General features: G+C 43.1%; 1 protein-coding gene across 2 annotated transcripts in view; it reads right to left on the reverse strand.

Moving 5' to 3' along the window:
• Positions 1-2,374: 2,374 nt before the first annotated feature.
• The window catches only part of PFAS (phosphoribosylformylglycinamidine synthase), a 53,447-nt gene continuing 31,899 nt past the window's right edge, over positions 2,375-23,922 (reverse strand). For both annotated transcript variants that reach the window (XM_026720565.2, XM_087916899.1), the window contains 13 exons: positions 22,153-22,284; positions 21,618-21,848; positions 19,924-20,104; positions 19,657-19,740; positions 18,483-18,638; positions 16,923-17,042; positions 15,145-15,290; positions 13,612-13,822; positions 12,763-12,854; positions 11,073-11,187; positions 9,252-9,410; positions 8,467-8,619; positions 2,375-3,708 (listed from right to left, as the gene is read on the reverse strand). In XM_026720565.2, coding sequence (XP_026576350.1) covers positions 3,386-3,708; positions 8,467-8,619; positions 9,252-9,410; positions 11,073-11,187; positions 12,763-12,854; positions 13,612-13,822; positions 15,145-15,290; positions 16,923-17,042; positions 18,483-18,638; positions 19,657-19,740; positions 19,924-20,104; positions 21,618-21,848; positions 22,153-22,284 — 2,103 coding nt within the window. In that variant the 3' untranslated portion in view covers positions 2,375-3,385. The remainder of the gene's footprint in view (positions 3,709-8,466; positions 8,620-9,251; positions 9,411-11,072; positions 11,188-12,762; positions 12,855-13,611; positions 13,823-15,144; positions 15,291-16,922; positions 17,043-18,482; positions 18,639-19,656; positions 19,741-19,923; positions 20,105-21,617; positions 21,849-22,152; positions 22,285-23,922) is intronic.

The raw sequence follows: 23,922 nt of genomic DNA on the forward strand, positions 1-23,922 counted from the left end.
GCCATTATTTCCACAAATGAAGGCAAATGTACATGTCCTAGGATAATGTTGCAAGATCCAATCTGGGTTGGTCACTGGGACCAGAAGTTTTGCCTTGCAACCTTTTGGACTGGAATGGATCCAGCCCCTGGAAGCTCCATTTTGGACTGCAACGGGCTGGGGCAGGGCCAAACGGAGTGCCAGAGGGTCAGATCCAGTGGTGGTATTCAGCCAGTTTGCACAGGTTTGGGAGAACCAGTTGTTAACTTTCTGCGCAGTTTGGTGAACTGGTTGTTGGAAGAAATCATTAGGGCAGAGAACTGGTTGTTAAATGATTTGAGTCCCATCACTGTTCAGATACAGGCCCCAGAGGCTCCATTTCGACCTGCAATGGGCCGGGGAGGCCCAAGTGGAGTGTTGGAAAGCCAGCCTCACCCCTCAGAAGCTCCATTTTGGTCAGCAACGTCTGGGTGAGGCCCACGGAGGCCCAAACAGAACTGCAGAGGGGCCCACCAGGCTGGGAGGCTGGAGAGGAGACTGCCTGCTAGATCTTCACAAGGTAGGTGACCTGACATGGCAGGTTGCGGGGAGGGAGAAAACAATTTTGGGGATCATGTATTCCGGTATTCCAGTGGGTCGCAGAGGCCTTGGGTATTCAGTGGGTCACAGAGGCCTTGGGTGGTCTTAGGCAGGTGGCTTGTTCCATCAGCTCCCCATGGCCTTCCCCACCTGGAAATGCCTCATGTGCACTTAACGAGTCTCACATTCAATTAGCAAATGCGTGGGCGAAAGGAGGGAGTCATCACGTTCAAGCTACGAGATTCACTCCCACGAAACCTCGGGTTACGAATGGAATAGGCAGGCTGGCTCTATTACATTCCTCACTTGTGGACTACCTGTAGTTTGCTTGTGCTGCCCAGCCCTCACCTTCTAAATACTTGATAAAAAGGTAAAGGTTCCCCTCACACATACGTACTAGTCATTTCCAGCTCTAGGGGGCAGTGCTCATCTCCGTTACAAAGCCAAAGAGCCAGCACTGTCCAAAGAGGTCTCCATGGTCATGTGACCAGCATGACTAAATGACAAAGGAGCACAGAACACTGTTACCTTCCCACCAAATATGATCCCTATTTTTCTACTTGCATTCTTACATGCTTTCGAACTGCTAGGCTGGCAGAAGCTGGGATAAGTAATGGAAGCTCACTCCGTTACACGGCGCTAGGGATTTGAACCGCCAATCCTTCTGATCAACAAGCTCAGCATCTTAGCCATTCAGCACTCCTGCTGACTATTTTCCAAGCTTCCCCGGCTGTTTTTGTGCCTGCTCATCCAACAATTTTATAGTAGCTGCAAAAATTGAATGTGTGTCCTTGTTTGTTGCAGTGTGAGGCTACCAATGAGTTCAGGTCTCCTTGTCTGACCGCTTGCTTGTGTTCTTGCAACCTCCACACACACAAAGGCACATTCTGCTAGAAACAAATTCCCTCCAGCACGAGTTCAAAAGTCTGGAAGGCTAAAATCTCTGGTCCCATTGACTGATCCAGATTGGATCATGCATTATTTCCACAATTTATTGAATGAATTCACCAACAAACTATGATTGCAAGTTTCCTTCAAGAAGGACGGCAGAGTTTTGGGGGTGTCCTGTCACTTCTAATCATTGTAGCTGATTCAATTATTTTCGCAATTTTGTAGCATTTTATTTCTATTGTTTTGTCTTGTTGACATTGTAAGCTGCTCAGAATTACTCTGGGGTAAAATGGGAAGCCAATTAATTAATTAATAATAAATAGTTTTTTCTTTTTAAATTAATACACCACCTAATGTTGCTCTCAACTGGGCTGATCCAAAGGCTGTAATACAGGTAGTCCTCGACTTACAATGGTTCATTTGGTGACCAGTTACAACAGCACTGAAAAAATGACCTATGACCATTTTCCCCACTTACAACCATAGCAGTGTGTGTGTGTGTGTGTGTGTGTGTGTGTGTGTGTGTATCTATCTATCTATCTATCTATCGTCACATGATCAAAACTCAGATGCTTGGCAACTGGTTCATATTTATGACAGTTGCAGTGTAACAGGGTCATGTGTCAATAGTTTGAGACCTTCTGAGATGCAAAGTCAATGGGGAATCCAGATTCACTTAACAACCATGTTACCAACTTAACAAGTACAGTGATACTTAACAAGAAAGGTCATAAAATGGGGCAAAACTCACTTAACAGATGCCTCACTTAGTAACAGCAAGAATGGGCTCATTGTGGTCATAAGTCGAGGACTACCTGTTTTGTGTGATATATATTTTTTGTTCCTGCTTTTTACCACCCAAGACGTATTGATGATAACCTTTATACTACTGACTCCAAACACAAGCTGCAAAGAACAGACACCCTTTTAAGAATTAATTGGCATTTATTGGCACTTTGGAAAACGTGTTGGTCCCCACACAGAGAGCAGCATATACCGATATCATTTTGCACCATGTCAACCTGGTTTATCTGTGTTTGGTCCGTAACTATGATTTCTGGATGCATGTTAAGTTCAGTAACCTGGTTTAGGGCGATCTTAGGAAAGGAGAATATAGCAATTTCATTTTGCACCATGTCAACCTGGTTTATCTGTGTTTGGTCCATAACTATGATTTCTGGATGCATGTTAAGTTCAGTAACCTGGTTTAGGGTGACCTTAGGAAAGGAGAATATAGCAATTTCATTTTGCATCAAGTCAACCTGGTTAATCTGTGTTCATATCTATGATTTCTGGAGGCTTGTAAGTTCAGTAACCTGGTTTAGGACACTTGGGAAAACAGCATATAACAATTTTGTTTTGCATCATGTTTATTGACTTGGTTAATCTGTGTTCAGTCCATATCTATGATTTTTGAGTGCTTCTAAGTGTAGTAACCAGGGTTAGGGTGACCTGGGGAAAGGAGCAGATAGCAATTTTGTTTTGCATCATGTCGATCTAGTTAATCTCTATTTGGTTCATATCTATGATTTCTGGAGGTCAAGTAACCAGGCTTAGGGTGACCTTTGGAAAAGAGCACATAACAATTTCATTTTGCATCATGTTGGCTTGGTTAATCAATGTTTGGTCCATATCTATGATTTTTGAGTGCTTCTAAGTTCAGTAACCAGGTTTAGGGTGACCTTGGGAAAGGAGCAGATAAGCAATTTCATTTTGTATCATGTTGATCTCTGTTTGGTCCATATCTATTATTTCTGGGTACCTGTAAGTTCAGTAACCAGATTTAGGGCGACCTTGGGAAAGGAGCCCAGAAAGAAAAAAGAACTTTTGGGTTTCTTGCCAGGCCTTGGAGGCCATCTAAGGCAGCTTGCAATGGGTGGCTCAGAATTGGGAACGGATGCCCTCAAGCTAAGAAACATGTCAGGATGAAACAGCGTCAAGGTTGCCCCTCCGGATAATGCACGCACCACTCGCAGGCATTCTGGAACATGCGCAGCCAGGGTGAGACTTTCACAGACTGGCGCCAGGAGGTTGGCATCCAGGGCCACTGCCAGGGTAGGACGCATCTCTCCGGGTGGGGCATCATGGCCAGGTGACGCCCATCAGGAGAGCAAACGCCGGCGATGCCCATGGGGGACCCATTCGGGTTCAACGGGTACTCCTCCGTGGGCAGCCCTTGGTCATCCACATAGCGAAGAGGGGCTAGCCGGGATGAGCGTACACGAGCCAGGATTTCGGACGAGCGGAACCGCATCCGACCTATTTGGGATTGGGAAGGAAAAAAGGGTTGTTGTAAATACAGAACCAGTAAGGCCTGAGAATTGGAAAGCATTCAATCAATTTTGTAAATAAAAACGGTGACAGCTCACAAAGTTTACTAGGTGCAAATAGAAATATGTGTGATTCCCATAGCAAGGAAGATAAAGCAGGAATGGTTAAATTGATGGCTTTATATAAACGGAAGATATGTTTGTCAGGATTCCAGCAGTTACCCCCATTTAAATCATGAGTCTCAAACCAAACTTCCAAAACTTAAAAAGGATTTATTGGGAGTTACACTGTCCGGCACTGCCTGGGTGTAGATGACTCTGAGGCACATAATTCATTATCACCCATGATCCTGGTTTCCCCCTACCCCCTGGATGTATCATAATTCATATTCTCCAATGGGACACATTCATAGCCATATGTCATCAATCATGCTCTCCAGTTTGAATTTTGTACAGCAGAAACTTCAGTCACCTAGTTACAATCTTTGAAAACATTTATGGAATGCAGTTTTGGTTTGCACTGCACTGCTCTCCCCTCCTTTTCTGTTGGCAACTCTAAAAAGACCATAGAAATATTTTATGAGTTGACAACCTTCTTTATTTGGATGTCACTTCTGAAATTTATGCTTGTAAAGAAGAAAAAAAATGAAACTTTGATCTCGGTTTTGTTGATTAGAAAGATTTGGTGTTATAGGAATAGCTACTTATATATTAATGTGTAAAACAAAAAGTTGTGCTTGGAGGGTGTTTATCCTGTAATGTGCCAAGAAGAATTGGAAATCAATGCCCCCTTTTCTTTTTCTCTTGTATCTCACACCACCTTTTCCCTCCTTAATTTCCTGTTTTCTTTTCTTCTTTGTATTTTATATAATAAAAATAAAAACTATAGTCAAACTCTTAAAAAAACAGAACTACATCGCCCGATAATACAGGTAATCCTCGACTTACCACCTCCATTGAGCCCAAAATTTATGTGACTAAATGAGACATCTGTTAAGTGAGTTTTGCCCCATTTTACGACTTTTCTTGCCACTGTTTGTTAAGCAAATCACTGCAATTCTTAAATTGGTAACACGGTTGTTAAATGAATTTTGCAGAATACATCAAGAAGTTGCAGCTTCCTGCTGTAGCACCAGCGGAATGCAAAAGATGATGCTACTCGGAAGAACATACATTTTTAAGAAGATACTTGGTTGATAGCTAGGATGCTGGCAGCATCCCGTATCAACCATCAGTGCCAGTCAATAGTATTTGTAATACATTATTAAATTTTCAGTTAATTGATTTCATGTTTAATGAATAAAAGATGATGATGATGGTGACAATAATAATAATAACAACAACAATAGTTGTTGATAAGAAAGTCAAAAAGGTCTGGATAGTGGATGTGGCAGTGCCTGGAGACAGCAGATGAGAAAAGAACGAACTGGAGAAGACAACAAAATACAAAGACCTACAAATAGAAATAGAACAACTATGCCAAAGGCAAGCAAGGGTGGTACAAATAGTAATAGGTGCCTTGGGTACAGTCCCAAAACAACTTAAACACCATAGGCATAAACAATTTTGCTATCGGTCAATTGCAGAAGGCAGCTTTACTTGGAACAGCTTCCATTCTGCGGCGATATCTGTAACACCATCAAACATTCAGATTTGACTATCCCATGTCCTTGGTAAGGATTCGATAGGGAGACAAAAATGTCAAATCCAATCTTGAGGAGAGCCACATCTCTCCTCCTCGGCTGGCCATTACTCCCTTTCCCAAAGGCGGTTGCAGCGGTGGTCAGAAATGGCCACCTCAAAGAAGAACCCGATCGGACAAGATTATGCAGGAGGAAGTTTAAAGGAGAAAATTTGACTGACCAGGTTGAATGGAAAACATCTATTTAAGGTACCTGGAACCTGAATTTTAAAGACTAATATTCCTAAAAAAGATTTTAAGCTGCGAAAGAGAAAGGGAAAGGAAACAGAATTGGCTTTTTTTCCTCTAACATTGACAATTTTAACTGACTTGGAACATTAAGAAGAAGAGATTCAAATAAGAAACTGATACTAATCCACTTTGATATTAATAGGCTACTTCTAGCTGCAAATAAAGTGTCAAAGGGATAAAGATTCTTCGATAATTTAAAAACTGTCTTTAAAAAAAGAAAGAAAGCAGCGGAGGGAAAAAGGAAAAAAGAGGATGGAATCTGGAAAATGGAGGAGAGCACCTGGAACTTTTAAAAAAAATGATAGTGGAATTTTAACAAGGCTTGTAAAAGATACATTGTAGCTGAAATTTTGTCACAAGATAACAAAGCCCCTGGAAAAAGAAAGTGAGAAAAGAAGCAAGAAACAGTTTTGGATTATTGGATGATTCCTGGAACTTTGGATGGAAGATCCTAATGAAATAAAATAAAATCAATTGGGGGTTGTTTAAATTTTTTTAAAATGGCATCACTCCTTGAAGAGTTAAAAATGAGACTTAAAGAACAAAAAGAAGAAGCACAAGAGGGAAAAGGATCTTTGGGCTTTGTATTTCAATTTTTAGAAATGGAGATCTTGAACTATGAAAAACAACAAGAAACACTGGCAGAACAAGAAGGACGGGACAACGAAATGGAGTTAAAAACTTAAGCACTGAAGCAACAACCAAAAAAAAAAGAGTAATTTGAAAAGTAATCATAATATCAGGAAGAAGCAGAAGGGAGGATCACAGAAGGGAGAATCAGATAGAAAAGGGAATAAAAAGGGGAGGGAGAAGAAGAGAGGGAAGAGGGAAAGGAAAAGAAGCTACAAAAGACAGAAACAATATATAGAGGTACAGGAAAAACGTACAAGAATTAAAGGTATAAACCTATTTAAAAGACACAGAGACAATGGTTAAAATTTAATTTAAGGAGAGGATTCTGCAAAAGTGCATGAGATAGCATTGTTATATTAGAAACAGAAAAGGGTTAGAAAATATGTTAGATGATTAAAGTGATAGAAAAAAATTCTATTGATGTGTAATGGAATATTTGTTTGTAAAGAGAATAAGGCTCTCAATGATTTAAAAAGAACGTTTAAAAAAAACTGAAAAGAAACATGGAAGATTTTTATCAGTTGACAAGATGAACTTGAATAAGAATAACTTTATTGACTACTGTTAATAACTATTGTTTGGTTTTTTATTTAAAAACAGTAATAAGTAAAATATGAAATATAGATGATTAAAGTGAAAAACAAGTGATATTACTAGGTAATGTTTGTTAAAAAAAATAGAAATGTAAAAGATTGTTATTAATATTAATGGTGGAGTTGTACTTGTATAGAATAATTATTCCATTTATACATATATACACAGATATATATACGTGGATCTTTGGTTGTTGATTTTTCTCGCGTCAAGATTCGAGTATCTGAGGCAACGTTTCGATGAAGTCTCATTCATCATCTTCAGGCTTCTGTCTTGCTCTTGCTTCTCAGAGTGATGTGAGATTGCAGCTGCTACATCACTCTGAGAAGCAAGAGCCGAAGACAGAAGCCTGAAGATGATGAATGAGACTTCATCAAACGTTGCTCTAGATACTCGAATCTTACGCGGGAGAAAACCCGAACAACCAAAGATCCACATACAAATACCAGCGAGAACCTCAGAAAACAGATATACATACATATATACTTTTTTTCTTTTAAGAATTTAGTGTGCACTTTAAGGGAATGTACCAAACAGAATTCGATTGAAAATAGGTATGTGTTATAAAATAGAGGTTAGAAAATGAATGTTATAACTGTAAAGATGTAACTTAAATTTTAAATAAGATTTGAAAAAAGATACAAAGGTGTCACACTCCAGTCTTGTGATTACAGGGGAAAAATTGTTTTATGTGAAAAGATAATATGAAATTGTAAACAGGACAGACAAAAGTATAAAAACATTGATTAGAAAGATTTTAAAAATTAGAAAAAGATATGTAATTGAATTAAGAAAGGAATGAGATAATTTAAAATAAGACTATAGAAAGGAAAGAAAGGGAAAAGCTATTGAAAAATTGCAAAAATAGTTATAAGATATGGATTAGAATGTGTAAGATAAATATGTATTGAGTTTATGTCTGTATGGAGAAGTGATAACCCGGGGCCACGCTGTTCTCAAAAAAAGATATTTTATTTGTATTTGTATGTTTTGTGAAAACTTAAATAAAATTTTTATTTAAAAAAAATGTCAAATCCAATCTGAACATCTGGCAGACTATGCGATGAATAATAATAAAAAAACTTTATTTCGATCATAGACCAGCAATAAACAAAAATTATCTCTATTTACAATAGTGTTAAAAGATATTACTAATAATAATAAGTAATAACATCCTAATAATAAATAGTATGGCTCTTGCCCTTGGTTACATGATGGGAGAGCAGGTAAGTATGTGTGTAAATATAGATTCTCTAAAAATTGTTAGAGATATCTACAAGAAATTGGTGCGGTAAACATCTTTAATTCTGTAATCAAATTTTCCTTGTAGTTGTTACAGTTGTACAGAATTTTGCTACTGCACCTATGGGAGTCAAGTTTAAGTCCCGGAGGAGATAATCTACATAAAAATTATCTATCCTTCCTGATAATCTCTCTAATAAGGGGAGAATATGCATTGACTTAAAAACCCTGTATAACTCACAGTGAAATAAAAACATGTGTGATATCAAATGAAAAAAAGACCTGCTGAAAATTAAAGAAAGAGGATGTTCCTTCCACCCTGTATTGAAACTCTATTTCTATTACCTTCTCCGTGGGCTACCCAGATGCCCAAAGTAGATCCCGCCATGCCTCGTAGCATCAGGGCCGGACTTTCCTCGATCCCCAAATTCACAAAACGCGACTCAAAGCGGCCAGAGTTGTTGGGACTCAGCAGCAACCCTGGTTGAACGAAGCCATCTAGAAAAGACAAGGTCAGAGTTTGAAGGGAGCCTTTCCCACATTATCTCTGACATACCCTGTTTCCCTAAAAATATGACATACCCTGAAAGTAAGTCCTAGCTTGATTTTTTACATGTACATCCAATATAAGCCCTACCCCCAAAATAAGCCCTAATTAAGATTCCCGCCCAGTCCAGGGTACACGGGTAAAAATTAACCTAGGGTGGGGATAGTGGGGGTGGAGCTACCCTACTACTTATCTTTGGACAGTTGTAGCCAGGCCTTGTACATCCCAACACCTGCCTTACTGGCCCATTTCTTCTACAGCTGGCAAGACTGGTAAGGCTTTCCTGAAGGCCTCTGTAGCTGATAAGAAAACTCTGGATAGATCTGGAACTCTGTTATCGGCTGCAGAGGCCTTCAGGAAAGCCTTGCCAGCCGTAGAAGAAGTTCTTGAAGGCCTCTGATAGCAAAAAGGAGGCCGGGGACGACACGCACAAGTGAGGTTAGTCATTGGACATCCCCCCCAAATAAGACCTGGTGCCTTTTTTGGTGGCAAAAGAAATATAACATAGGGTCTTATTTTCGGGGAAACACAGTAGAGAAGCTTGGAACAAGGGAAATGTCAGGAGCAGTGTGATCTGTCTTACCAAGATCTTTGGCTTCGGAGTTCTCGGCTCCTACCCAACCGAGCAGTGCCATCAGCTGGCAACCGTTACAGACGCCCAAGCTGAACGTGTCTTTCCGCTGATGGAATGCTTGGAACTGGGCCCGTGCCCTGGGGTTAAAGGTCACTGAAGCTGCCCAGCCTGCAATCAGAAAGGGTGAAGTCAGAACTTAAGAGAGAGTGGTGTTGAATCAAAAACCAAGGGGATTTCACCCCAAACATCTGCAATATCATTCTCCGGTATGCATCATCCAGATGAATGCAGTTCATGGCCAGGTTATACCTAAGGAAACAGCTTTGCCCCGTCACATCAGCCCGTCCCACTTTTTCGGGTAAGAAAGGCATGCTATGGATCCTGTCAATCAAAAGAATTTTGAATGGCAGGGTCAAGGAAGAGAACCTTTTCTACCACCAACCCAGCATTGTGGAACATCTTACCCCCCCCAGAGGTGACAAAGACCCCAATCTCTTGACTTTCCACAAAGGGGCCAAATCATGGCTATGTAGCTTTGTGGTGGGGGGACACCAGGGCCCACATAATCATGAGGCTGGCTGGTCCCATGAGAACCCATTTCCTGCCACCTGTATTAACAACTGCTAACCTCCCTGGCTTGGAATTCTCCACCTTCAGTAATTTGATTTAAAAAAAAATAAACTTGAATTACTCTGGGTTTTTTTATGCTTAATTTTATTGTACACTGCCCAAACCCCCTCTCTAAGGGAGATGGGTGGTTAGATATAGATGAGATATAGATGAGATAGATAGACAGACAGACAACAGACAGCAGACAGACTGGAATGGAAGGGAGGGAGGGAGAGAAGGAAGGAGGAAGGGAGAGTAGGAGGAAGGAAGGGAGGGAGGGAGGTAAAGGTGTACTTAAGTTCTCAGAATTCTTCAACTTATATAATGGAATGTGTGGATGACCCTGAGGAAGAAGAAGAGATGCTGCCCAGAAACCACTGGATAAGAGAGGCAGGAGCCCTCGGTGGCTTAACGGTCAGAGGAAGAAACTTAGGAAGGACTCACCTAATGTAGCAAGCATCGGGAAGTGGGAAGTTTATACTTTCAGATTTGCAAGGCTGATGTTGGCCTTCCCAGGTAAACCAGATAAGAAACAAGACAGGTGAGCCAATTCTAACTTTATTATAAGGCTACATTAGCAGAATCCTGCAAGTCTGAAAGTACAAACTTCCACCCCCACTTCAATGGCCATTAAGATGGGTCCTTCCTCAGTTTCTTCCTCTGATTGTTAAGCCGCTGAGGGCTCCTGCCTCCCTTATCTGGTCCTCTCCTAGGCCACATCTCCTCCCACTATTCCTCAAGGTTATTCATACAGTCCATTGCCAGGGATAATGTGATTACTGAGAACTGAAGTCCACCTCTTCTTCCAGCCAAGGACAGTTGTCCTATGAGACAGATGGACAAAGAAGAAACCAAGCAGGGCCCACTTTCATTTCTAATCCCAAAGGTGCTTTTTCAGGAGGCAACTGGACTTTCTTTCCTTTTGAAGAAGTTTCATTTCTCATCCAAGACACAAATAAACCTCCAAGTGGCCTCAATGAGCCTCTAAAAGGATGCAAATGACCAGCTGTCTGCAAGGTATACAAATTCTTCCATTCCCCACCATCCTGTCAGAGCTGAAGAAGCTTCTTGGATGAGAAGAAAAATGTCTTCAAAAGAAAAAAAGAAAGTCAAGTTGCTCCCTGAAAAAAAATGACTGAGAATCTCTACAGACTTTCATTTGCAACATTTATCACAGTGCTTCCTCCATGCAACCGAGTTCCTGTTAGAGACAGGACCCACCTTTGGCAGAGCCAAGAACGTCTGCATAACTGAAACCTCCAACAAATACCAAGCCACGGAAGGAGTCTAAGGTCATCGTGCCTGAGCATAGATCCTGCATGGTCAGATCCCAAACCTGCAGTGACAATCCCCCAAAACAAGAGAATGTAATACATAGGAGGCTCTTAAGGGAGGACATGGAAAGACAGTGAGAAGGATTTTAGATAAGCATTTGCCTTCAGACAGCGTCAGCTTTTGGCAAACGGGAGGCGCCAATCCCAAAGGTGCATTTTTTTTTCAAAAGGCAACTGGAGTTTATTTCTCCTTGAAGATGTTTCGCTTCTCATCCAAGAAGCTTCTTCCATTCTGAACGGAAGAAGTGAAGTGAACGGAAGAAGCTTCTTGGACAAGAAGCAAAACGAGGAAAAATAAAGTCCAGTTGCCTTTTTGGGAAAAAAAAAAAGACCTTTGGGACACCCATGACCTGGATGACTGAGAATCTCCATAGACATGAAGATGCCAATCTATAGCTTTTAAGGTCCTTCTAAGATGGATGGATCATTTCAATCAAATCGGTACTGACAGAAGAGAATAAATAGGTTGAACTGTGAGGTCCTTGGTGCTCTATGAGTTTAAACTTCTCCAATCCTTAAATTCAGAAAGCACTAAGGACCCCCCAGATCAGGAGTGTCAAACTCAACGCCTGTGGGCCAGTGCTTAGATCTGGCCCTGCAGGGTTGCTATGGAAACAGCAAAGGACCGGCCTGTGATGCCTCTGACAGCAAAAACAGAGCTCAGGAGGGCCGTACATGGCCATTGTCAGCCTTCAAGATCTTCTACTATTGCTTTGCATCTTTTGGCTGCCATAAGTAATGGGGGGGAGGAGGGGGTAAAGTCTGGGAAGCAAGCTGGAGGTGTTACATTCTAGTGTTGTGTAAAATGAGGAGGGGGCAGTATAAATTCTTGCTTAGGTTTCTATTTCTCGCTTAGCTTCTTTTCTCTGCGCAACTGCAAACTTTTATCAAAATATGCCAAGGTCAACGGACAGAGGCCTCATCATCACCTGAAGATGTCCACATGATCATATTCACAACTTTTAATTGGAAGAATCATTTGAACTATTGGGGGTGGGACCATGTCCATCACTTTGTATATGTGATTTGCGCGCCTAATTTCCCAGATTCAGAATTCTATGGTTGCTACCACTTCAAATTCAGTAAAAGATATCTTTTCTCTAACCCAAAGAGTCTAAGTATTTCTTTCTTGAATTCTGAATGGAGTCCACCTGACAGCCACCTTGGGCTCTGTTTTCGCCGCGAGGGCCTCCTGCAGCCCTCTGCCAGCAAAAATGGAGCCTGGGTGGGCCACATGTGGTCTCCCCAAGCTCCGTTTTTGCTGGCAGAAAGCTGTGGGAGGCTGTCATGGCTGAAAATGGAGCCTCAGTGAGTGACGTTGAATTGACTATGCCCATTCCAGCCACATACTTTATCACCATCCCAGCCACCCGAGGTCAAACACAGCCCTGATGTGGCCCTCAATGAAATCGAGCTTGGCACCCCTATCCCAGATACTTCGGGGGTGACATTTGTGTGGCAGGAAAGGTATCCCCGCAGAGAACCCAACAGAAGCTTCAAAAGACAAGTTCCCCCCCCCAATCATCATCTCTCTCAATCCCTCAGGATTTTTGAAACATGTGTTTGGACAAATTCACCTGGAATCCAGCCATAAGAAACGCGGCCACCATTTCACGATCTCCATTGCTCCCTTCTTCACGAAGGACGGCCACGCGGGGAGCAGGCAAGGCTGGTAATAGGAAGAAAATAAAATAAAAGAAACATTCTTTTGCAACGTATCTCACCCATGCCACGTTCTTCTTTTTCTCTCTTTGAAAGATTACTGGAAATCCTCGACTTACAACCATTTGTTTAGTGACTGTTTCGTCTTCCCCAGAATTACAGACATCGCATGCCAAAACCCAGCAGCATGCTACTAAACAATAAGTAATGCAACATTCTGCGGTTTTCCCCTCTTGGCGGTTATAAAAGGAAATAAGGAATATAACAGGGACATTAACTTTGGATTAATGTGACTGTTGCACAGGTAGCCCTTATAACTAGTGTGGAGCCCAAGACTTCTGTTGCTAAGCCAGACATTTGTGGTGAGTTTTCTCCATTTTGCGACTTTCCTTGCCATAGTTGTTAAGTGAATCACTGCAGTTGATAGGTTTGTAAACCAGTTGTTAAGTGAATCTAGCTTCCCCATTGACTTTGCTTGTCAGAAGGTCTCAAAAGATGGGGAGGCTGCAATGGTTGTAAGTATGAAAAATGGTTGCTAAGTCCCAAGACCATGTGATCCCCCTTTGCAACCTTTTGCCAAGCAAAATTCACTCAACAAATGTCTCACTTAACAACAGAAATGTTGAGGCTCAATTCTGGTTGTAAGTCAAGGGTTATCTGTGTATACCCATTTCTATTTCCTGGTGTGAAACCAAGATCCTGAGGAGTTAAGGCAGAACAATCCTCCTTCTCAACCTCTTCTGGAGACCAGGTCCATTTCCTACCCATTTCCTGAAGAAGAGGAAGTTCTTCCTGGGGGTTGAAGGTCAAGGTGAAGTTGGGTTCCATCCTCTTGGACAAGCCCATCTCTTCTTGAGCCACACAATCTGGATTGGCTTGCAGTCTTTCCAGTTGGAAGCTGGTGGCCTCCCACCAATTCCTCAAAGTGGAGACTTTCTCCGCCAGCACCTGCTGACCATTCACAGTGACCTGGACCTGAAAATAGACACAAATGAAAAAAACACAAATTGTGGTTGCAGAGCAGCTGAAGACCCAACTAGGTTGATAAAGTTAGCTATAAATCACAGCAAGGTTCATAGTCCAATGTGCCTGATGTGCGGAGGCGCAGAAGGCAGAGGAGAGGAAAGAACTGGAAATCTATGGGCCAGTCCTTGGGACAGAAGAACCACTGCCGATAGTGAAGCCCCCTCTAGCCCTGGGGATAAAAGCAAGGGGCGGAGATGAGTAGATGTGGTGGACAACTATACATCTCCCCTGCCGGACAGACTTGTTAGCCTGAGTTGGAAGAGGAACTTTTTGCCAGGGTTTCTCGCGCTCCTAATATAGAAATCATTGTTTCAACTACAGAAGGTTTGTCATGTTTGGGGAGCTAGGTCAGAAGAGATTAACAGAGTTAGAAGGGATCTTGGAGGTCTCCTAGTCCAACACCTTGCTTAGGCAGGAAATCCTACACCATTTCAGACAAACAGTTGTCCAATCTCTTCTTTAAAACTTCCAGTGTTGGAGAATTCACAACTTCTGGAGGCAAGTTGTTCCACTGGTTAATTGTTCTAACTGTCAGGAAATTTCTCCTTAGTTCTAGGTTGCTTCTCTCCTTGATTGGTTTTCACCCACTGCTTCTTGATTCCCTCTTCTTTGTGGCAGGCCCTCAAATATTGGAACACTGCTATCAAGTGACCCCAGTCCTTCTTTTCACCAGACTAATCAGTCATACCCAATTCTTGCAACCATTCTTCATGTTTTAGCTTGCAGGTTCCAAATCACCTTTGTTGCTCTTGTCTGCACTCTTTCTAGAGTCTCAACATCTTGTTTACATCGTGGCGACTAAAACTGGATGTGGTATTCCAAGTGTGGCCTCACCAAGGCATTATAAAGTGGTATTAACACTTCTCATGATCTTGATTCTCTCCCTCTGTTTATGCAGCCTAGAACTGTGTTGGCTTTTTTGGCAGCCACAGCACACGGCTGGCTCATATTTAAATGTTTGTCCACTAGGACTCCCAAAATCCCTCACACAACTACTACTATTGAGTGAGCTACCACTTATGCTGTACCTGTGCATTTGATTTTTCTTGCCTAAGTGTAGAACCTCACTTTTTTTCACCATTGAATTTCATTTTGTTAGATAGCGCCCAATGTTCAAGTCTGTCAAGATCCTTCTGTATCTTGAGCCTATCTTCTGGAGCGTTGAATATTCCTGCTAGTTTTTTTGTCTACTCCACCTCTGCTGGTGGCCTTTGCTTGTTTAACACCGTAACTCCTAGTCCTTTCTTCTACCTAGTCATCTCTGCATTTACCATGGCATTTGGACCGCGAGGACCAGAATATCCAACAGGCACACAGCGCACTCCGGCTTCCCGGTACCGGCCGCAGACATCAGCTGCTGCAGCACGAGGCACTTCCAGCACCAATCCAAGTTCCTCCGCGAAAAGCACATCCAAAGCTAAGAACCAGAAGAAAAGCATCCATATCATTAGAAACATTTCCTCACCCTCTTCTCTCTCATTCTCTGCCCCTAGGAACTCACTTCAAGAAGCCCATAGGTAGTGCTCAACTTAGTTCATTTTAGTGACTACAACAAGGTCAGAAGGTCACAAAAGTTCGATCCCACGATCCCATCACACTGCCACTGTCACAAATATGAGTCGCTGGCCAAATGGTTGAATCTTGATCACGTGACCATGGAGTTATCATTTTTCACATGAGGTCATCAAGATTCAAATATTTGGCAATAGATAAATGAGTGATATAATAGACAGACAGATGATGGATGGATGGGTGAAAGAAAGAAAAAAAAGGAGAAGGGAAGGGCAGGGAAGGAAATTTTGTGATGGCTGCAGTGTCTCAAGAGTCCCAGGGTCTCCTTTTGTGACTTTCTAACAAGCAAAGTCAGTGAGGAAGCCAGATTCACTTAACAATCATGTTACTAACTTGACAGCTGATTATTTTCTTAACAACTGTGGCAGGAAAGGTCGTAAGATGGGGCTAAACTCACAGATGTCTCACTTAACAACATAATTTTTGGGCTCAATTGTGGTTAAGTCAATCACATATTTATTTTCCTTCCTTGCTTCTGATCGGCCCTTCAAAGGATCTACAAAAGTCCTTGATTTGTGACAATTTGCTTAGCAATTGTTTAAAGTGATGATGGTGTTGAAAAAAGTGACTTACCACTAGTCCTCACACTTATGACCATCACAGCCTCCCCATGATCCTGGCACTTGGCAACCAGATTATATTTACAATGGTTGTGACGTCCAGGAGCCCTTTCTGTTTGTGACCTTCCCAGCTGGTTTCCAACAAGCAATGGGAAAACAAACAAGGAAGGTCTCCAATCATGATCATGTGATCTCCCGTTTAACGACTGTGGCAATTTGTTTAATGACTGTGCCAAAAGAAGTCATAAAATGGCACAGGGGTTAGAACGCATTTAGCATTGCAGGCTAACTTTGCCCACAGCTTTGAGTTTGATCCTAACCGGATCAACGTTGACTCAGCCTTCCATCCTTCCGAGGTCGGTAGACCCCAGATTGTTTTGGGGGCAAAAACCTGCTATTGACTTAGAAAGCGCTATAAAAGATTATGAAGGGGATATAAGTCTAACTGATGAGTGGTGCGGTGGCCTAGAGATGGGGCTCTTGCCTCACAACCAGGAGGCTATGAGTTCGATCCTAGGCAGAGGCAGATATTTCTCTCTCTGGGCACAATGAAAATATATCTGCTGAACAAAACTCCACATTGGCGACAAGAAGGGCATCCAGCCAGTAAACATGCAGCTTCATTCAGTTGCTCAGACTCCACCCCGCAAGAGATTATGGGGTCATTAAAAGGAAACAATGATGATATAAATCTAACTGCTATTGCTGTTAAAAATAAATGCAGTCATGTGATGCCTGGCTTAATGACCACATCACTTAACAACCAATTTTCCATAGGTCATAAGTCGAGGATTTGCTTTATGTACTGCTGTTCTCTAATACCATGCACCCAATAGATCTGACCCTCTTTTCCCCTTCCACAAACTCTCTTGATCCACATACACCCACTGCCCTAACTGTCTTCCCAGTTTACTCACCCTGGACTCCTGGTGCTCCAAGCTCAATATGGGCACCACAATTCCCAGCAATGGCCATCTCCAGCAAGCAAGTCAGGAGTCCTCCATCGCTCACATCATGCCCAGAGGAAAGAAGAGAATCTGGAAGGAAAGAACGTCCAAAGTCTTGATTTTTCAATTACAGTGGAATACAACTCAGTTAAAGAAGGAAATCAAAATGAGTCAAAACTAAAGAGAACACAATAGCAGTATTCCAATACTTGAGGGGCTGCCAGAAGGAAGACGGAGTCAAAACTATTCTTCAAAGCACTTGAGAATGGGACAAGAAGCAATGAGTGGAAACTAATCAAGGAGAGAAGCAACTTAGAACTAAGGAGGAATTTCCTGACAGTTAGAACAATTAGTCAGTGGCTCTAGAAATTGTGGGTGTTGCAACACTAATGTAGGTTTTTAAGAGATTGGAAAGACATTTGTCTGAAATGGTATAGGTTTTCCTGCTGGAGCAGGAGGTTGGACTAGAAGACCTCCAAGGTCCCTTCCAACACTGTTATTCTGTTATAGGGTAAAAAGATGGCCCTGGCTGTGGTTATGACTTAGTTCCACTATCGGGGCAGCTGTATCCATCATTCTTGGAGCTGCCTGCTTTATTGTCGTTTCTAAGAATGATGTTTCTAGACCATATGAACCAATAACTGTAAGACTAAATGCCATACATCTTCTTTCTTTTCCCCTTTGTCCCTAACAAAGACAAAATCAAATGCCCAAAACATATGTACATTTATCCCCTTCACCCAGCTTGTAATAGGCTAACTTTTCTTTTGCACAGAATGGGGAAAACCCAAGGAAATGTCTTTGTGATGCTCGAGACATGGCACAGTGATAACAAACAGTTCAAACTGCCCCTTTATTGTTCCAAATTTCTGGCAAGTCCCAGAGCAAAGTGATGACATGCACGCGCACGCACACACACACACACACACATACACACATGTAGTGGCTGAAAAATAGTCCAGCCCAATGCTGTGAGCACCACAGCTGCAAAGCAAGAAATCTAGAGAGAATACAAGGAATCCAGGAAAGTTCAAACATCAGCACTCAACACTCCAGAAATCTAGCATTTATTCCTAACAAATGCCCCCCCATAGCGTCTCCTTAAGACTCAACCCCCAGAAGTGAAGAGGGGTGGGGCGCTCTCCTCCTAAGTAGTCCGGTCAGTCTGCGCTGTTCTCGCCACTCTGTGTGGTCCTTGCTCATTGCCTGACCTCCATCTCTCATATTCACTGCCTAGCCTCTCCTGGTCATCCTCCCCCCTACTTCCTCCCTGCCTACAAGCCGTCCCAATCCTGAAAGGCCCTAGCCTGACTGGGCCTGCTCCTCCCCATTTTCCTCCCAAGCCAACAAAGGCGTCCCCTCAATCTCCCTCAGCTCCAATTCCGGCTCCTCTTCCTCCGCCAATTCAGGTTCCATGGGGACATGAAGACCAACCTCAAAGGCCCACCCACCCCCCAAATGCGGAGGCCTCCTTGTCCAGCAGGATGTTACAAAAACAGAAGGTTAGAATGAGAAGAGAAGGAGGCTGACCTCGTAGCAGATCCTGAGTAACTCGGAAACAGGAAACAAGGGTGCTGGGGTCATCCAGGTCCGGGGAATCATCTCCCAGTTGAGAGAAGCACTGGGCCAGTGCGCTACCCCCGAGTCGATGCTTGTCAGGGTTCACAGCCACATGAAGCAAGGCCCCTACAAAACGCCAAGGTGAGAAGAAGTTGGTGAATCAAGGAAATTTGTAAAGCCACCCAGAGTTGCCTCTAGGCAAGATGGACGTCGTACAAATAAATAAATAAAAATAAAACATCTCCCTCTGTTTTATCTTCTCTGTACCCCAGTGTTACTCAGCCAGGTTAATTTATGTGGACTTCAACTCCCAGAATTCCCTAGCCACCAGATTGGCTGGAGAATTCTGGGAGTTGAAGTCCCCATACCTTAAAGTTATAAAGGTTGAGAAACCCTGCTCCACACAAGTAGGTGCCAAGGATACACATCAATGGCACAAGTGTGAAATGACCATTTTTATGTTTTCTTAGTTAGCATTGCAGGTGCTCACCGTGAATCCTTGGATAGGAGTGAGCAGCAAGAGGCCTGCAAGCTGGGCAGGGTCCCCTCCTCTATTTGAATCCCCCCAAACTGATTAGCAGGAACAGAGTGGAAATTTTAGCCCCTATGTTTATGGAAGGGGATGTAGGAAGGTTTAAGGAAGAAAGGGGCTTTTGAGATTTTAAAAAATCTCAAACCACAAGGCCAATTTCCCTTAGTATTGGTAGATCTTAAGGAGCATCACAGCTCTGAATTTTTACCCCTTTTATTATCATGTATTCTTTTTTTGGATTGATATGCTGCTTTTCAAGAGAGGGAGGAAAGAATTGGAGACAGTTGGGAGGGAGGAAAAAAGGAAAGAAGGATTAGAGATGGATAGGGAGGGCAGGAGGGAGGGAGGGAAGGAGAGAAGGAGGAAAGAATTAGACATGGTTGGGAGGGAGGGAGAAAGGATGGAAGGATTAGAGATGGAGAGGGAGGGAGGGAGGGAGGAAGGAGGGATGATTTGAGATGGATATGCAGGAAGAAGGAAAAAAGGAAGGGAGGGTGGGAGGGAGGGAGAAAGGCTTAAATTGGGACTTAAACTCTTATCAAAGTTTTTAATTCACTGTTTTGACTATCTTCAAATAACAATTCTTGACATTCTCAATTCTCTTCGCCTTACCTTTCCCATCGGGGCATTTGAGGTCAGGGGTGACGGTGGCTGTGATATCAGGACAGACAGCATAAGCTGAGATGACCAGAGTTCCTGGAGCAACAAAGAATACAATCATGGAAATAAAGATAGCGAGGGGGGGTGGGAAAACACGTGACGTTGAAAAACCCCACAACCCCAAAACCCAGAGCTGATGAGCTGATGAGGGATCCCAGCAGACAGCCCTGTTTTTTTTGGGGGGGGGGCAGCCTTAACATGCAATGTGCCAGGCCTCACCTGGCGCCTTGACTGTTTCTGTGCCAACCCGGGCTGCCATGCTGAGCGAGTCCTTCCCGCCATCCACCGCCACACCCAGCTCTCCCATGACGGAGCACATGGCGCTGCAGGCTTCTGCCAGAGCTGCCCCCTCGCCCGGGAGCTTGGCTGGCCACATCCAGTTGCCGCTGCACTTCACGTCCTACATGGAGACAAGCAAATTGCTTGGTTCAGGGGTGGGCTGCTTCAAACCCATTATGGCTGCTTTGGCCAAATACCACCCCTGGCTGGCCCTGCCCACTCCACCCCTCCCCTCCCCTGAGTCTCCACACACCCCTTTTTGGATGTGAGGTAAGTGCAGGGCCCGCACAATATTTGGAGAGTGGGAAAAACAGGCCTCCTGAAAGTTCCTGTTTTGGGCCTCTGGAGCCTAGGGGAGGCCATTTTCATCCTCCCAGACACTTGAGGAAAGACTCCAGAGCCCAAGGAGGGAGAAAACGCCCGTTCCCTGCCGTGGTGCAAGAGGCCGACTAAGCCACGCTCACCATGGCCACGGCCATCCAGCAACCAGGCAGAGAACCTGTTGCTGAAATTTTTGAAAGCCACCCCTGGCTTGGTTGCAACGATGACTTTGGTGCAGAGATTAACCCGAGGCCTGGTTTCATCAATGCATAAAGCCTTAATAAGACCACACCTAGAGTACTGTATCCAGTTTTGATAACCACACTATAAAAAGATGTTGAGACTCTAGAAAAAGTGCAGAGAAGAGCAACCAGGATGATTAGGAGACTGGAGACTAAAATATACAATGAACAGTTGCAGGAACTGGGCTTTGCTAGTCTAGTGAATAGAAGGACCAGGGGAGACATGACAGCAGTGTTCCAGTATTTGAGGAGCTGCCCCAGACAGGAAGGGGTCGAGCTATTTTCCAAGGCACCCAAAAGTCAGACAAGGAATAATGGATGGAAACTGAACAAGGAGAGATTCAACCTAGGAGAAATTTTCTGACAGTGAGAACAATCAACCCATGGAACAGAAGTTGTCTTCGGATATTATGGGAGCTTCCTCACTGAATATCGACTCCTCTTCATTATTGCAAACTGGGAAAACGTAATTCTAATAACTGGGCACCCATATAAAATTATGGCTTACTGGTACGGCGATAGTTCCTCCCAACTAGGATATTGCTGTGATATTGTCAAAATCATCAAATTATAATTATTGCAGAAATAAACCTCAGTTCTTTCTTTTGTTCCAAAAACCTCATTTTTCCCTCCTCATAACTGGAGCATTCAACATAAACTGTTTCTGCCTACATTTTTAAACCACAATGCACGTATCAGAGCTGAAGTATTTAGCTGGATCTTTTAAATTTGAGGAAGATTTCTGGAGAACAGAAAAGCTTTCTCATTCTGCTGTGAAATTTTGGTGGATCCCAATAAAGAAATTGATCGGTTCTGGGTTTTTGAATTCTTTCAATTTAAATTTTTTCTTTCTTTCCCTTAATCAGTCAACATGGTCATCCAATTTGACATTAGTGGAGCTACAGACATCTGGAACAAGTCAGAATGACATCATTGCATGTCGTGTAAGATGATGTCATACTGTATGTGATGTCACTTCCTCCCTCGGTTCCGCCCTAAGTCCCTAACAAAGTAGAACACAAGCGGGGCAGGGAGCACAGATTTGCAAAGACTGGAGAAGGCGGGGCTTACCTTCAGATCGGTGACCCGAGCAAACACCAGATTGGTGAGGGCTTCTCCCACGGCCAACCGGGCTCCAGCTGCAGGATTTATAAGCCCTTTGATTGGCTGTTCCCCCAGAGCAGTGGCTCCTCCCACTGTTTCAAAGGGGGAAAGGGCTACCACGGCCACATCTGCCAGGGGTGTGTGGAGGGGACCGACACACTGTTGCTGGGCCACTAGCCCCGTCACCGAACGATCAACCTATGCCAGGGAAACGGGAAACAAAAAAAGAAAGAAAATGGGAACAAATCCACAGAAAAAAATCAATATATAAATCTTTTCTGTATCTAGGTGTCATAGCAGGTTACTGGGTGATTAAAAAAAAGCTAAGCAGATATAGACTTAGTGGTCTGTGGAGTGGAAACCATAAGGAAATCCCAAGTTTATAGGCTACCCTGGAAAGTTGGAAACGCATCACAAAAAAAGTCAGAGCTCTTAAAGCTAGGCAGATGAGTCTTTACAGGCACCCCAACCTAAGAAAACCCAACGTGATCCAGAAACTGACCTTGTTTGTCAGGTAACGTTTACTAGCCACTGCTGGGAGCTTCAGGACACGTTGAAGGGCATCCACCACACTCAGGGCCTTTGGAAGATCCAGAGGGCGAAGGGCTCGGTTTATGCGGTTCAAAACAAATTCCTGGACAGTGGGAAGAAAACCACAGAATGCATAATCTTATTAGTTACTGGAATATTCCTTGCTGTTCTTTTTTTTTCCTTTTCTTTTAAGCTTCCACAGTTTTATGAGTTTATCAGAATATCAAATACAAAGGGAAATCTTTTCTCTCTATATAAAAGCGAAATACCACTCACACATCATCTCAAAATCTCCAGAAACAAACTTGAAACTTGGCACTTTCTTTTGGCTTCTAGGGGCTCACTAAGAAAGGATTTTTCAAAATGATCATCAAAGTATTAGTACTTCATATATTATTATTAACATGCTCTGATGCTAAGAAGTTCTACCCCCTCTCTCCACCTGAAAAGAAATCTGTTCCAAATGCAAAACACAAGCAGAGGACAGGAGTTTCCATTTCAGTTTTAGTTTCACAGCACCAAGCAGCTTTAGTACAGAACAGTTGAACTAAGCCATGCCCTGGCTCCTTGCTGTCTCCTTCTTGCTCACACAGCAAATACTGTTTCAGTTTCCAAACAGTCCTCAACTCTCTCACACACTGACAGGATGCTAGCCAGATGACTACCGATGGATGCTGGTAGGCAGAGGCACAATTTTTTCCCTTATTTTCCTCCCCAAAACTAAGCCCAACCACATAGTTTCATAGCAAAGCATGGGTATCAAGCTAATAAAACATAATCATGGGGAACTCTGGGAAGGAAGAAGGAAGGAAAAAGAAAACTTTGTAGGATTTATGTAACAACTGCAGTGGTTCATTGAACAACCATGGCGAAAAAAATCAGGTGGAATACATCGAACTGCCTTGCTTAGTGATGAAAATTCTTGTCCTAATAGTGGACCTAAGTCAAGGACAACCATAACTGGATCAAGGTCAAATAACAATCCTTCTCTTCCTAGACAAATGGACTGTTAGCATATACAGGCAGAGTGGGTACACAATCTGGTATTTATCATGGTATACAGGTAATGTTTGACTACCTGTATACCTGCTGTGGTCCGCCAGCTACCAGCCGAGCTGGTGGCAGACTGAGACGATGAGGAGGTTTGAGAGGAACTTGGGCCCATCCTGGAGTCTGGGGAAGGCTCTGATGGATGCTCTGTATCGGAAGCAGAGATGGGGCCAGAGCCATTTCTGGCATTTCCCAGCTGCCTTTGGAGTCGGAGATAATTGGGGAAGAAGAACAGCTGAAGCCTGTTCCAGATGTGCATATGCACAGAGCTGTCAGGAAAGGAGACAACTAAGGAACGGGGCCGACTCGGAAAGAAAGGCATACGTGGATGCTGAATGGCCTCTCCCTAGGGAATAAATAGGAGCAAAAGGGGAGTGGTGGTTGCAGAAAAAAATAGTTCATAATTTTTTTAGGAAGATTTGCTTATTGTGGTTCGTGCCTCACAGATACTCCTTGCCAGGAATTAATTTACAGCTTTGTGACTGGAAGCCTGGCAATTATCCAAGAACTGATAAGATCTGTTCTTGCAATTAATCCTTGGAAGGATTACTGCCAGGACTTTTCTGTGTGTGAATGCCATGAATTCACAGTAACTAAATAAAGAGGGGTTTTTCGAGACATGGAGTCTGTTTCTTGTTTCTGCTAAGCCTGGGTCAGAACAGTACTATACAGTTTGCTTGATGATCATTTG

The sequence above is a fragment of the Pseudonaja textilis genome, chromosome Z, assembly GCF_049901715.1.
Source record: "Pseudonaja textilis isolate UNSWEBS1 chromosome Z, rPseTex1.2, whole genome shotgun sequence".
NCBI lineage: Eukaryota > Metazoa > Chordata > Lepidosauria > Squamata > Elapidae > Pseudonaja > Pseudonaja textilis.